We start from the raw sequence: 16,585 nt of genomic DNA, 5'->3' as shown, positions 1-16,585 counted from the left end.
ATCCTAATAACCAATCAACATTTGAATTGGAGATTTTAAGTGATAACTATGAAATTCAACCGAACAAACCCATTGGTTCCTACCCTACATACTACACATTGAACAACAGCCTAACCTTAATACTCACGTACAAGGCAAGGTCACCCAGATCGATGGCCATTCCATCTAACCTAACTATTAATTACGACTTTACATATAAATATATATATAACGCATGTTGTCTCGTATAAATTCAATCCTCTCCATATAGTAATATATATGTAGTTAGCTCTGTTTGTGGGCAATCACTATCACTGCTATAGATCACGTAATGACCTCCATGACTGTGGACCAAATCCGAAGGCCTCTGCGCGCTGAGGGTCTGGCCACCATCCTCGCCATTGGCACGGCCAATCCTGCCAACTACATCACCCAAGCTGATTATCCTGACTACTACTTCCGAGTCACCAAAAGTGAACACATGACTGACCTCAAAAATAAGTTTCAACGAATGTGTATGATCTTGAACTAGTGCTGCATGTATACTTCTTTCCTCGATCTTTCTCTCTCCATATATACATATATATAGTAATATTATATGCATGGTTGCAGGTGATAGATCCATGATAAAGAAACGTCATATGTATTTCACCGAAGAGCACCTAAAGCAGAACCCAAATATGTGTCACTACACGGCGCCATCCCTGGACGCACGTCAAAACATTTTGGTGGTTGAAGTTCCCAAGCTTGGGAAGGAGGCTTGCATGAAGGCCATCAACGAGTGGAACCAGCCCAAGTCCAAGATCACTCATTTCATCTTCACCACCGTCTCCGGCATCGACATGCCCGGGGCTGACTACCAGTGCGCCAAGCTTCTCGGACTCAACCCCTCCGTGAAGCGTGTGATGTTGTACAACCTAGGTTGCCATGCCAGTGGCACCATTCTTCGCATGGCCAAAGACATTGCTGAGAATAACAAAGGCGCCCGAGTTCTCGCTGTGTGCTCAGATATCATGACTGGCCACTTTCGCGGGCCCGCGGAATCCCATCTGGATTCCATGATGGGACAAGCTTTGTTCGGAGATGGGGCTTCGGCGATCATCGTGGGTGCCGAACCAGATGAGTCGGCGGGAGAGCAGCCTATCTTTGAGTTGGTGTCAGCTGCGCAGACGACTCTGCCGGACTCGGATGGAGTGGTCAGAGGGCATTTAAAGGAAGCTGGGGTGGTAATTCACTTACACCAGAGCTTGCCTGGCTTAATCTCTACCAACATCGAGAAGAGCTTGACTGAGGCTTTCGCTCCGATTGGGATTAGTGACTGGAACTCCATATTCTGGATTACACACCCTGCTGGTCGCGCCGTTCTGGAAGAGATTCAGGCCAAGCTGCATCTGACGAATGAGAAGTTGGCTGACTCGCTCCATGTGCTGAGTGAGTATGGGAACATGTCGAGCGCATGCGTCTTCTTCATAATGGACAAGTTGAGGAAGAGGTCGTTGGAGCAAAGGAAGTCCACCACCGGAGATGGATTGGAATGGGGTGTTCTTTTCGGGTTCGGGCCGGGTTTGACAGTGGAGACGGTGGTCTTACACAGCGTGGCCAATAAATTCTAATTAATAAGATTACTGTTGTTTTCGCACCTTAAGCAGCAGTATAACACGTTCTTGTGGCACAAGTAATAGTCTTAGCAATTCTCAATTAATACTCTTAGCAATTCTCAATTAATAATTACCAAATATGCGTGCATGCATGTTTTAGATTCTTATAATAAAATAATGAAATATATATGAGTAATGATAAGTCTCAATTTCCTCTTCGTACACTAATTACCACTAATTTTTCATCATGTTCTTAACAAATTAGCTAGTGCAGGTATTATGATAAAATAATTTTAGTTTAGAAATTATAAATCCAAACTTTTTTATGATTATAGTAAAGCCAATTAAGACTAAATCGAACTAAGAGATGCTAAATATATAATCATAAACTTTGAAAATATCATTTACTACCCTAAAAAAAATAGTTTAGGTTAGGGCTGATTGATTTGTGATTGGAGAATAGATTGTTATGTATAGTTAAAACAAAATGAGAGAATTATAAACGAATAAAACTAGAAGGCAAGAGCAAGTTTTACGAAAGCATAATATAACAAGTTTAATCATGCACGGCACAACTCACTCCCGAAACGATAGTTCTCATCAATTCTGAAAAGAAGTAACATCAAAAACATGTTGCCCAAAAAAATATACATCGGATGGAGGAAACATTTAATAAAAACAAACTAATAAAGAGAACTGAGTGATATTTGTGAGAAAATTTATTTTTATTTCTTGAGTAAACTAAAAAATAAAAGACATATGATCATAAATTATTCTTCACTAACATTACTTCCCAAAATTACATAATTTTATTGGGGTTTTTCTGTTTTAAAGATAATTTATGCTATGAAATGAAAAGTCTGTTATATTATTTAATAAATAATGATTGTGATAAATTAGAGGTGTGACAAAATCATATTTTGTCAAGATGTAACATTTATTTAGATAGTACAGAATTGTAACTCTCAAAAGATTTACCAAATTAAATATGTAAATGCGATTTAAATATTTTTAAATTTGAATTTTATAAGGTATTATGTTTGATAGTTGTTGGAGACATAGTTTTGATTGCCAGCAGGTGTATGAAAGTTACAAAATCCAACCGGAATGAATTGAGACATTTTATGTGACAAAAATGCAATTTGGATTTTTGGCTCAGCACCTCTAGTCCGCGGCCTACGCTATACCTATGCCTAATGTCAGCAAATTCCAATTTCGCATTCTAAAAGATTTTGAATATTTTCAGCGCCTCTTGTAACTCTCAATACATTAATTTCTTAAACACCTTATATATTTGTATTTTAAGCATATTGTTGAAATTTTATTTTAACAATCACATTGTCCAATTATATTTCTTAGTGATGCACATTTTCCCCATGGAGACTGGGCCCCGCGGGGACTTGCCCATAATGGGGTGGGGAATCCACATTTAAATGGGGAACGGGGTAAGGACGGGGCGGGAATAGCACTCCCTGCCCCGATGGGCCCGTTTAAATTTTTATATATTTTTGTAATATTTTATATGTATTTATGTGTTATTGTAGTATAGTAGTATTTTTTTTAACATTTTAAATTTTATTTAGGATAATGTTTAATATTGTTACACCCAGATTTCGAGCCATGAGAAATGTGACCTCGAATGCTGGGTTCATAATGAATGAACTCGTAAAGTCTGGAATATGTTCGAAATCTAAACATCGAGACTGCGAAGCAGAGACAACTTCGATGATGATGGTCTCGAAATCCTCACAAGCTCGAAAGATAGACCCCGAAGTGTATCTGTTCTCAGGATGACCTCGGATTAGGGTTCCGAGCCTGACGCGCGTATGAGCTCGAAGTCATGTGGCCTCGGGGAGATGCTATAGCTCGAAAGTCAAGAGGAAACCTGGAAGAATAGGGTTAATTTATTTGCATATACAGAATAACTTCCCGAAATATGTGGGATGGTATTCTGAAATCTTCTCTATAAATAGAGAGGTCATACACCATTGTAAATGATCGAATTTTTGTGATCTTGAGAGAAAAATCTGGAAAATTCATCCTTGAAGAATTTTCAGAGGTCATCTTAAGTTTAATAACAAAGACTCGTGGACTAGGCAGATTTAACTGCTGAACCACGTAAAAAATCTCGTTTGTATTATCGTATTTTTTGGCTATTACTGATTATTATTTACGTATTCTTCTTTCACTGTTGACGAAAAACGGCGTCAACAAATATTTTAAATAATAAATATTGTATAATATTTTCATTTATATATAATTTATAATTTTAATTTAAAATTTATTTTTTAAAATAAATAGTTCTCCATCTCAATAAGAGATTCCTCACCCTGCTTCAGATGGGAAATAAGTGAAGATGGAGCACGAACATAAATTAAAAATATAAATGACGACTTACCGCCCGTGTGCATTGTGTAAAGTGGAAATATTAATTTCTATTAAATTCCATTGATATACTATATATTATAACAAAGTCTACATTTTCCCCTTGTTTTTAATTTCAACGTACATTCTATAAATATACATTTTGTTGAATTAAGTCTCCACACGAGCTGCACAAGACAGAAAACAGTTAAGCAGAGCATCTTCTGTAACAGAATCAAGATTCCAACTTTCATCAAATCACATTCCACATCAACCTATTTTATTTTTTCCAACTTCTATATATACCCCAAAACCAGAAAAGGGTTACACACATAAAAGAGAGCCATAAGGCAGTGTATACTTGTGTGAGCAGTTTTATAAGAGTGAAAAGAGGGAGAAATCAAAAAGTTGAGAGGGAGAGAATGAGGTTACCTTCCAAGCTGTGGCTGGAACCTCCTTTGAAGATCTGCTTGTACCCCATATTTTTCATAGCCCCAAAATTTGGCTAAAATTCTGTGTTCTCCTTCTTCCTTCGTTTACTTCTTTTTCTTTTCTCTGTTGTCACCCTAATTTTTGATGAGATTCGTGCTTTTCTTATGGTAACTTTTGTTTACATATGCTTTTGGGCTTCTGATAAATAAAGCATGAAAGAAACAGCTTTATTGAAAAAATAAATATAATGAAATTACTTTAGTAAAGTAGCAGACATGTTCACGTGTTGGTTTTTTATGATAATTCCTAGGAATAGAAATAAAATACTGTCTTGACCCTCATTCCATTATAATAGTATTGTGAATTGGTGCCCACTCCCTCACTCTCATCTTCAAGTAGGTCAATTATTAAGACATAATTGTATAAATATATAAATAGTGGACAAAATGTAGTGGGGAATGCCTCTCCTAGCTGAAGATGCCCAATGAGGACCATATTGGTTGGCCAAGTCTGATAACAAACGATGGCCGATTAACTGGTGTAAGTTTCCTATTATAGGCAGCTTCCATGGTTGGAGAGCTATATATGTTGTTTTCGGAGGCTTTGAATTTCTTCCTAAAAAAAAGCTATAATGATGATCGGAAAGGTGGAAGTCCATATGGGAAATTTCTCGGGGGAAGAGAGACATATTTTGATTTGATTACTAGACAAGTTCTTAGATTGAAGAAGATGTTAGATCTAATACAACATTGTTTGACATAATATTATAATAAGATAAGTGCAAGTGGGAATTTAACTAGAGTAAAAGATAACATGCATGGTTTGGCTTTTAACTTTTGTCAATAATTCATAGTGGATTAATTTATTAATTAATATATACCACTAATTTATGTTATTGTTTAATCTTTCTATTCATTAAATCAGAAAATTTACTGTCTATTTTTTTTTTAAAAAAAATTAACAAAATCCCTCTCTTTAATACAAAAAAGATTAAAACAAATAACTGAAATGAAATTCATAATATAGGCTTTCCAATACTTACAATGTATTATTGACATTTGATATTTTCTTGGTATAAACTTACCATCTTCTATAAATTTGATCTTAAAGCCGGTTGTTTCCGGTCAAAGCTCACCATTGCCATGCTCGACGACCTCAACAGCTTTCTTCTTCTCCTGCGAATTCTGTTCTCGCCAGCAAACCAGCCTCTTCGCTCTTTGTATGTATCTAAATTTCCTTCAATAACTAATTGATATGTAATGATTATGATTCATATAGGACTCATCTCTCTCCTCCTCTCGTCTTATACAATGTCACGACGATTCACCCTTGTTTTGTTGTTGCTGTGCTCAAATACTCCGATATAGCATGTTGTCGAAGCACTTCAATCTTGTAACCAAACATCATTTCAGCAACAGTACTTACTAGGTTCTCTAAATTCAAAGGTTTTTCGGTGGTGTTTTTGAAAAAAATCTTAAATGTGGTCTTCAAAGATTGAGCTTGAGCGCTCGAACGGGTTCCAGTCATACAGTAGGCTGCAAAAGACTCACAATTGTTGTCGAGAATATGGTATTCACCGAAATCGCCTATGTTGTCGTTGTCTTTGACTAACATTCGAGTGGTTCGGTGGACGACCACATCTGGGGTGTCGCATTTGCCAAGGCTGCATGTTCCGATGTTTTTGACGAAGAAGTGGACGGGCGACGCGCCATAGTCGAATCGGAATAGCCTGTGGAAGCGGTTGATGAGGAAGCAATCCAAGCAGGATTTCACCACTCCAAGCTGCACTTTTGGCCGGTAACCACAGACTTCGCAGCCCTCTGCGTCTTGGTCTTGGTGTATTGGTTTAAGCTCTGTTCTTGTATAGTGAATTACCATGTTATTTCCCACGTATATTCCTGCATATATAGATAGAGATATTATATAAATATTGTGAAGACGAAATTATAAATAGTTTTTATTTTTTTTTACCTGTGTTTTGTCCTACTATTTGTTTGGATACTGTCTTTTAATAAATTATTTTTTGGACTTTATATTTTATAAAATAGTTAAAATAGAATCCTAAATCCGACTTTGATGAATGTTTTCTCAACTAAAATCATAAATAATTTACCAAACTAACAATTCAGAACAAAAATAAAATAATTCTGCTTAAAAACTATATTGTTATATTCAATTTTTTCTTCATCAAATTGAGTTTAAGGTTCTATTTTAACTAATTTATAAAACATAGGATCCAAAAAATAATATGTCAAAATACAGAGCCCAAACAGATAATGAGACAAACACAAAATCCGAAAAGATATAAACCCAATTATATACCTATGGTGATAATGAGTCGCAGGATTCAATTTTGGCTAAGGATTTTTTTTTAAATAATATAATAAGCAAAATAAATATAAAAAGAAATTGAGACATTCATTTATAAATATTAATATCAAACTATTTAAATCGACAATAAATAATAAAAAATATACACAATTAGGGCTGTGCAGAAACGATCCGATCCAATAACAAACCGATCGATCCAATGTCAACCGACCGCTAAAAATTGGATATCCAATCATGATTGGATCGGATCGGATGACATTTTTAAAAATCCAATATTGGATCGGTCGGTTCTTGGATGACATGTAAATCCAATGGATCCAACCGACCGATCCAATCCAATAATGATCCAATACCATCCAATTAATATTCAGATAAAAAATATATTATATATTTTTTTTAAAGTTAAAATATATTATATTTTATTACATTTACTGTATTTTTATTATTTGAATGAGTAATTAGTGTTTTTATAATTGAAATAATTTTTTTTTTATAAAAAAATCAGCCTAAGTAAAGGTTTTAAAAGATCGGATGGATCCGATCCAACGGATAACCAATGGATGCATCCAATGGATGGAATCGAACCGATCCAATCATCCATTGGATCGGATCGGATTGGTTGGTTCAAGATGATTGGATCGGATCGGTTCCAAAAATCCAACATCCAATTGGATGATTGGATCGGATCGGATGGGCTTAAAAACATTGGATGTCATCCAATGAACACCCGTATACAGATGAAGACGTTAAAAAGGCTACCTTCGTGATTCCAGGAAACAAATCGCCAGGCCCGGATGGATACAGTAGCTTCTTTTTCCAAGACAATTGGGAAATGGTAGGGGAGGATGTGTGCAAAGCGGTGCAGTCTCTTCTACACTCAGGTAAGCTTCTCAAAGAAATAAACTCCACTACATTGACCTTAATCCCCAAGAATAAATGCCCTCGGTCAGTTATGGAGTTTAGACCCATTGCCTGTTGTAATGTTATTTACAAGATCGCCACAAAATTGATCTGTTCCCGCCTGAGGAAGGTTCTACTAGACATAGTTGCCCAGAATCAAAGTGGGTTTGTCCAAGATCGATACATTGCATACAACATCATGGTTTGTCAAGATCTGGTGAGGCATTATGGGAGAGGGAAAGGCAAACCGAAATGCATGATTAAACTAGATTTGAGGAAAGCGTACGACACTATAGAATGGGGTTTTATTGAAGAAATGTTAAAAGCTTTTGGCTTTCCGAGTGATTTTATTGAGTTGGTTATGATATGTGTGAGAACTCCCAGGTTCAGCCTAATGTTCAATGGTTCTCTACATGGCTTTTTTGAAGCTAAAAGAGGCTTGAGACAAGGGGACCCAATGTCTCCCCTGCTTTTTGTGCTTGGAATGGAATATTTATCCCGCATTCTCATGAAAATTGGCAAGAAGGAGGATTTTAAGTTCCATGAAAGATGTGAGAAACTCCAGCTAAATCACTTATGCTTTGCAGATGACGTTCTACTTTTTTGTCATGGTGATTTCAAATCCATTTTCCGCCTGCTCCAAGGTTTGAAGCTCTTTTCTCAATCTTCAGGCTTACAGCCTAGTGTGGAAAAAACCTCAATCTATTGTGCTAACATGAATGAATATGAAGTTCAGCGAGTGATCCAAGTATCAGGCTTTCAGCGAAGTTCTCTTCCCTTTACTTACTTGGGTATTCCTGTCTGTGCAAAGAAAATACCAGCTGCAGAGTGTGAGGTGATTCTTGAAAGGATGGTACAACGAATTCGAGTTTGGAGTTCAAGGAACCTCTCTTATGCTGGAAGGGCTACTTTGGTGAACTCGGTTCTTATGGCTATCCACTCTTATTGGGCGCAAATCATGATCATTCCTAAGAAGATCTTACATAGAGTTAATATATTATGTAGGAACTACTTATGGAAAGGGATGGTAGACTCATCCAGCTCGGGTCAGGTAGCTTGGGGCGATATGTGTCGTCCTAAGAGTGAAGGGGGCTTGGGATTCAGGCGGATTTCCAAGTGGAATGAGGCAGCTATTGGCAAATATGTTTGGGCAGTGGCTTCGAAACAAGATACTCTTTGGGTACAATGGGTACATGCGGTCTACTTAAGTGATGGGGATTGGTGGGCCTATACGACCCCAAGTTCCAGTAGCTGGTACTGGCGTCAGATTGTTCGAGTAAAAGAAGCATACAAGCAACTCAACTTGCTCCAATTGATCTCTTTGGGTAATTACAAAATTAAAGAAGGGTACACTCTCCTTTGCTCATCTCATTCCAAAGTCCATTGGAGAATGGAGGTGTGGAATAGGCTTTCCATTCCGAAGCATAGATTTATTCTATGGCTTTCGATCTTTGATCGATTACAGGTGAAAGAGAGGCTTCACCGGTTCAAGATAGCCCACGATGACCAATGTGTAATGTGTGGAATGAGTAAGGAAACTAGAGATCATTTATTCTTTGACTGTCATTTAAGTAATCTCAGCTTTCTTAGAATAAAATAATGGCTAGACTGGAAGGTGTCTACAACAACAATTCCAAAATTATTAAGATGGATTGCTAGGGCAAAACTCTCTCCTTTTAGGAAGCAGGTTCTGGCAGCAACTCTTGCAGCTACAGTTTACCAGATCTGGTATTGCCGGAATGTTGCAATATGGAATCAGAGGGTTAGTACGATGTTAGTTCTCACAAAAAGAATTCAAAGTGATGTGAAAAATAGAATTCAATGTGTAATGCCAAAGAAAGTAAATTTGATAGATAGAGACTGGTTTGAAAACCTGTAATAGAACTCTACAGGCCTCTTTTTTGGTTCTGTTTAGGTTGTAATTTGTTTGATTGTTGGGCAATACAAGATCTGATTTACCAAAAAAAAAAACGATAAAAAATAGAATTATGGGTGAATAATATATTATAAAAGTAAAGAAATGTAAAGGTTCAATATACATATATAAAGAATTACTTTAGAAAAACATGAACAAAGAAATTAAAAAGTGCCAATAAAAAATATTTACGTAATGTTTTTTTTTTAATCATAACTAATAAGAAAACTTAAGCTATATATAAAATAGGTAAAGAATGGAAGATAATAATAAAGGATATAGAACTTCACCATATATATTCCAAACCAGTTCATCATCTAACCTAATGCAAAGTGAGCTAAGTTATAAGCTATACTACATCAGCCTCTGTGATCACCGACACTGAGAACCAATTAATATACAAGGCTGTTACAATAAGAGAATTGCTAAGGGGCATCATTGGTGTCCAACACCACAAGTAAGTGACATATGGTTATTGGTGCAATCCAATATCAGATCCCACTTATTTGAATTTAATAAGAATTATGAATATCGCTACTCAATCATAAGACGAGTGTTGTTGGGAACCTTCAACAACACTCATATGGTAAAGAAGTGAAAGATTCTCTCCATTAAGATTATATAGCCAAGCTTGCCTGCCACCACTTATTGCCCTTTAGAATCCAATTCATACCAATAATAATAATATATATATATAATTTGCATGCGAGTAATAATTAAGAAAACAAAGTAATTATGTATATAACCCAATTTTAGGTAGGGCTTTCTTACCGTGATGAGAGTAAGTGTGGAAGGCCCTGTAGCTGTAAATGTGGTCACCCACCTTCAGCTCTCTCCGATCAATACTGTTTGAAAGCAACCCCATCTCTCTATCTTTTTTCTTCTTAATTTGATCACACAATGCCACTCTCTTTTCGATTTTATATACACCTTGTTGATGAGAACTGAAACGATGAAAATCCTTGTCGATTTTATTATTATATTATTAAGAAAGAAACCATGCTCTTACTTTTTTTTTAATTATTATTACTACCAACTACGAAATCCCAGCGGGTGATGACCAGACATGAAAAAGTCTCTAATGTAACTTTCATTACCAGGATGAGATCAAGAGCCCAAAAGTTTGTAGAATTACGACTTCGAAGATTGGTGCCAAAATAAATAAATAAACTCCCTTCGAATATTATAAGAGCGTAAAGATATATATGACCCTTAAGTTGTCGTTTTGGGAATCACTAAAACTAAAACGTATGTATTTTTTTAATAATATCGGTGTATATTTTTTATATTTTTTTGGTAGTTAGACAGATATAATTTCAAATTTTTCTATATGATGATGTATATTATAATTATTTAAAATATAGTGTTACAAAGTCGAAAATAAGGTTCAAACTGTCAAATTTTAAACACGTATATAGAAAAACAGGCACATGTGTAACAAATAGTCTAAACCATTTTTTCAGTACTATAATTTATTCAGAATTTCTTGAAAATTTGTAGGATGTTCTAGATATCTAGAATATACACCATTATATAAAAAAAAATTAAGATTACATCTATCCATATGCCAAAAAAAAAAAATGTACCGATATTATAAAAAAAATTACGTTGTAGTGCTGTCTAAATTTTTTTTATTTATTTATTTTTCTGCAAAATTTCATTGAATATAATTTATATTGTAAATATGGAGGATTGCCACGAAGCGTGGAATTGAAGATCGTTTTCAAATACAGTCAGGTCACATGTGTCCTTTGTATTTGTTAACTAATACGTACAAACAATTTTGTGAAAAAAAAAATCTGCTGTCACAATTTTTATGTCCCAACCAAGTTTTATGTCCCAACCAATTAAATATTCACGTATCATTTAATTTGACAGTTATTAATAACGAGCTCTAATACTAAAATGGTTATTTACTTTTCTGTTAATGCCAAGCATTTATACTTTCATTTTTATTTATTTATTAAAAAAATAAAGTATCTTCTGGTAATGAATATCTCTTTAAGTAGAAGAAAAATAAGAATATTTTACGTGATTCAGTAATTAAATCAACTTAGTGTACGAATCATTATTATTAATATTTCTGCACTAAAACTTGAAATCAATTTTACAAAGTTTCGGTACAATCATTTGTGCGTAAAAAACAAATGACTAAAGTCATGGTATTTATATACCTAGACCCGAGTTACAGATACTCTCCTCCACAATTTTAGGGAGAAGTTATACAAATATATTTATTTGAATTTGAATTACTTTAATATTACTTTATGACACTTTTAAATACGTACGATATCGAGCTGACTCCGATATTCTTCGAGCTAACATCGATATTCTTCGAGCTAACATATATCAGTTGTTCTTTCGAGCTAACTTCTTTGCTTCTAGCTAAAATAATTCATTACTTCGTATTTGTAGAAATATCATTGAGGGTAATAATATTTATTTTCAAGCTTAATTAGGATGTCTCCGAATTCACTCTTCGAGCATAAATATTATGTTCTCGAAAACAGGGAATAACATAAGTGAAGAGAATATAACCAGTGTAGGTGTATCAGATTAATGCATGTGTATAATTTTATATATAATTTATATGCAACATATATGTATATATATATATATGTATTTGATTAGACAAAATAGAAAGTTCTCTTGTCTAAAACTTTATTTTAATAGAAGATAATCATGTTTTGGAAAAGGATATACAAATTTTATTTAATAGGCAACATGCATGTATTGATCGTTGAGCAATATGTGAAGACAAAACAGAAATTGATTCTCTTATCTAGAAATTATTTTTAATATACAAGGGACACATCTTTTTGAAATGGATATAAATCTTATCTAATATGGTTTATATTTTTTTGGACCCTGTATTTTGTCATATTATCTATTTGGATTTTGTGTTTTGACAAATTATTTTTTGGATCATATGTTTCGTAAAATAATTCAAATAGAACTTTAAACTCAATTTTAATAAACAAAAAATTTAATATAATACACACAGTTATTAGGCAGAATAGTAGTGTTTTTATTATGAGTTATTAGTTTGCTAAACTATTTGTGATTCAGTTAAAAAAACTTTGATCAAAATCGAGTTTAAGAATTTATTTGAACTATTTAACAAAATATAGAATCCAAAAAATAATTTATTAAAACACATAAAACAAATAATAAAACAAAACACATGATCCAAAAAAATATAAACCCTATTTACTATGGAAAGATATTTTACTTTTGACCTATACATAGAAGATTGTATAAATGTATAGATATATTATTTAATAAACACAGGTCTTGACCTTTTAAGCAATATATAAGGGGAAGAATAATATATCCATACTAGAACTAAATAAAAATAAGGAGGAAAATGGATAAGTGTACTGTTAGAGATGTACTCCTTTTCACCTGTTTCTTTTTTCTTTTCTTTATTAATCTTTCACTCTCTGTTAGCTAAGTTGTTTTGTTTCTTCTTCAATGTTCTATTTTATTACAAAATTTTAGATATTATTTTTTAAAATTTATGTACATTTTATCCTCATAATTACATTGCACATGCTTTAGACATATGATTCATACTAGTAGATATACAGTGAATAAATTTATATGTCCTCTTTTTTATTTATTATTACACCTCCTATATAGACATTGATTAAATCTATACATTATTCTGGTTAATCTTTTCCCACGGATAGATGTGATGTGTTTGCTCTAATTGATACATATAACAAAACAATTTCTCATAAGGGCATAGTTCAAACGGTGGAATGACTTTTCTTAAAAATTGGAGAGACAGATTCGAATCCTGCAACTTAAAGAAAACTATATTAATTACTGACGATTAAAAAAACAATTAAATATAATTCATTACATGGCCACTATTACTTCTAGAATCCAAATAAGGAAAAAGACATCATCCTTATTAAAAGTTCAAAGGTGATGTTATTAAGCATCAATGTTGCCCAACACTGTAGCCAAGAGTCATCTATATAATATTTATTAAAAATAAGCTGGTGCTTTGATGTGTTAATTTTTTTATTTAATGTGGGATCCACCATATATATATATATATATATGATAATTTTTTTATAGGGGCTTCACTTTAAGCCCTACTGGTAGGGCTCTCAGTGTTCTCGACTTTTGAATATTTTTCAGCGTGATTTTTTTTTATGACCGTGTATATTGTAGCTATTTAGAGTATCAGTGCGATTTTCAGAAAATTCCGAATAGTTTACAGTATCGAAAACTTAGTTCAAACATGTTGTTGCACTCGTGACTAATTTTTTTTATGCGCGTGGAAATGAACATATTTGAACCAAGTTTTCGGTACTGTAAACTATTCAGAATTTTCTGAAAATCTGCAGGATGCTCTAAATAGCTACAATATACACGGTCATAAAAAAAAATCGCGCCGAAAACTATTCAAGGATCGAGAAACACTGAGAGCCCTACCGGTAGGGCTTAAAGTGAAGCCCTATAGGAGAATTCTCCTCTATATATATACGGCAAAAAGTTTGTTAGTTAATTTATATTCTACACATCACAACCGCTCTCTCCTCAACCATTATCTCCACCAACTTAATCGACTTTATTATAGGGAGAAAAAAAAACAAAGAGAAAATAACCACTCTCCTCTGGGTCCATCTCAATTTTGAGTCACTACTACAAATATATGGTTTCTCTGCATTTTTTTTTCAATCTAAAATAAAAAGCGCAGAGAAAAGGATTGAAGGACACTTAGGAACTTTGTTACTGCGGTTTTTTTTTAAAACGCAATGTAAAGTAGGAAAAGTGGGAGAAAAACGCAGAGAAAAATTGCACTACTTTTCTCCGCGGTTTTCTTAAGAAAACCGCGGAGAAAAGGTTCCAGACCTATATATAAACTCATTCTTCCCCACAAGGTTCGTAAACCTACTTCATTTCGCGAAAAAACTTCTTCAACAGCGGCGGTACGTCTTTCAACCTTCATCTTACTATTTTATTTTTCATCTTTTTTAGCTAAATCTTAGTTAAAAACTGAAGTTGATTCTTAATATTTGTCTATTTTCAGGTTTTTGGTAGTAAAAATGGGTAGGATTTGGTCAAAAAATTGTCCATTTTCACTGTATTTTTGGGCATGCATTGTGTTCTTGAGCTTCAAAATAGGTAATGATCTATATATCTTTGTTTGTATAGTTTTTTGTTTTTTTTTCATCATTATTTTTAGAGTTTATTTTGTGTGAAATAGAAAAATAGAAATCAAAATTTTGAGAGGTTTTTCATAAATCATTAATTTGGTTGCTGAATTTTTTTTCTTCAGATTTTTCGGTGACAAAACCTGAAAATTTTGTTTTTTTTTCTTCAGGTTTTCAGGTTTCTTTTGTATGCAGCTAGATAGATCTCGAAAAAATACCCAAGTTAAAAAAAAAAACACCAAAAACAAAGAACTGAGCACAAAGTTATGCTTCGTCAAAATTTTGAAAAATTACACTACTTTTCTTTGCGGTTTTTTCAATAAAACCGCGGAGAAAAGTCTTTCTTTCTCAGCGGTTGTTTTAAAAAACCGCGGAGAAAAGTACATCTTTCTCTGCGGTTGGCTTACTACAACCGCAGAGAAAAGTGACACTTTTCTCCGCGGTTGGCATACCACTTTTCTCTGCAGTCGAATACACTGCGCTTTTCAATACTCTCGAAAACCGCAGTGTATTGAGTAAAAAAACCGCAGTGAAAAGCCTTTTTTGTAGTAGTGAGTCATTTTCCCAAATGAGTTTTCTACTCTGCTAAGATATCATTATACACTACAGGAAAAACAGTTATTACCGGCGGAGAAAACCGCCGACAATAGTGGGGAAAGCCGCCGGTAATACTTTTCCCGGCGGTCTCCGCCGGTAAAAACTGGTCGATAAAGGCCATTATTGCCGGCGGGACTAGCCTCCCGCCGGCAATAATCCGCCGGTAATGGTAAAATATATTTTAAAAAAATAATTAATTTTTATAAATTATATATAATTAATATTAAATAACTAAACTTATAATTAAAAAAACATTAATAAAATTTAGAAATAAAATCAATATTATTTAAATTAATATCCAAATTAAAAATACAACTTTAAAATACTAAAATTGTTTTTTCAAAATAAAAAAATATACACTTAAATTTAATAATAAATAATAAATCCTAAACTAATTATTATTGTCTTCATCAAAAGTTTCATTTAAAAAATCTTCAATATTCGTGCTTCGACTCAAACTTTCATGAGTCTATGGTACTGGCGGCGAAGGATAATATGGCCGAGGCTGTGGGCGAATCAAATGAGACTACTGCTGTTGTTGATTCGGAGAAGTGTAGTACTGCTGATTATAAACGAGCTGTGTCGATCCTCCATAATGAGGATATACCGGCTGCTGCTGCATGAACGACCCAAATTGACCATACATAGGTTGTTGTTGCTGCTGCTGCGGTAATCCTCCAAATTGACTTCCCATAGGTTGTGTCTGAGGAAACTGGGAAGAAAGTCCAAACATATAATTAAAAAGTGGCAACTGAGAGGAACCACCAGATATGTTTGGAGAATTTTGTTGTGGTTGTTGTGGCATCGACGACGTCCCCGGGCTTTGATTAGATGTACTACCTTGTTGTTGAGAAGGTAAGAACTGCTGCAATAAACTTTCATAGCGTGGGTCATGGAGGGAAGAATCAGTCTGAAAATTTCCTGACTCGACTTTATCACGCATCTTAACCCATATCTCAGCCAAAACTCACATCATCTCTGGAGTCACATTAGTAGGAACTTGTGACTGAGTTTGGCTTGAACTTCGACTTGTGGAGCTAGATGTTGATTTCTTCCCTTTGCCTCTAGACCTGTATCCCACTCCTATTTGATAATCAGACCTCAATCCAAGGACTTTATCCATAACCTGATACTGTATTGATTTAACAGTAGAACCTTCACTAGAAGCAGATTCCGAACCTGACTGACTACTTTGAATATTTTGCCTCTCCATCTCTTGGGTCATTTGTTCCTGCCAAAAGAAAATGTTAAAAAACCAATATTACTATAATTTAAGATCAATAAAGAAAGAAAAAACT

At 34.1% G+C, this 16,585-nt stretch overlaps 2 protein-coding genes across 2 annotated transcripts; one reads left to right on the top strand and one right to left on the bottom strand.

Moving 5' to 3' along the window:
• Positions 1 to 229: 229 nt before the first annotated feature.
• Positions 230 to 1,795, top strand: LOC133817066 (chalcone synthase 2-like). The gene is made up of 2 exons (XM_062249450.1): positions 230 to 494; positions 592 to 1,795. Exons 1-2 carry the CDS (start codon positions 311 to 313, stop codon positions 1,590 to 1,592), a joined length of 1,185 nt encoding a protein of 394 aa, XP_062105434.1. The 5' UTR covers positions 230 to 310; the 3' UTR covers positions 1,593 to 1,795.
• Positions 1,796 to 15,813: 14,018 nt separating this feature from the next.
• On the bottom strand, positions 15,814 to 16,230 carry LOC133813855 (actin cytoskeleton-regulatory complex protein SLA1-like). Its single transcript, XM_062246891.1, has one exon. It carries the CDS (start codon positions 16,228 to 16,230, stop codon positions 15,814 to 15,816), a length of 417 nt encoding a protein of 138 aa, XP_062102875.1.
• Between the last annotated feature and the right edge of the window lie 355 nt (positions 16,231 to 16,585).

Source organism: Humulus lupulus, chromosome 2 (genome assembly GCF_963169125.1).
Source record: "Humulus lupulus chromosome 2, drHumLupu1.1, whole genome shotgun sequence".
Classification (NCBI taxonomy): domain Eukaryota; kingdom Viridiplantae; phylum Streptophyta; class Magnoliopsida; order Rosales; family Cannabaceae; genus Humulus; species Humulus lupulus.
Note: the sequence above shows the minus strand (reverse complement) of the source record. Positions and strands in the feature narration are given on the sequence as shown.

What these genes read in the sequence shown, in the direction of transcription:
- LOC133817066 (XM_062249450.1), top strand. Translation starts at nt 311, where the DNA reads ATGACCTCCATGACTGTGGACCAAATCCGAAGGCCTCTGCGCGCTGAG. An exon ending in AAATAAGTTTCAACGAATGT is followed by an intron (nt 495 to 591) that starts GTATGATCTTGA and finishes GCATGGTTGCAG; the next exon opens with GTGATAGATCCATGATAAAG.
- LOC133813855 (XM_062246891.1), bottom strand. Translation starts at nt 16,230, where the DNA reads ATGCGTGATAAAGTCGAGTCAGGAAATTTTCAGACTGATTCTTCCCTC.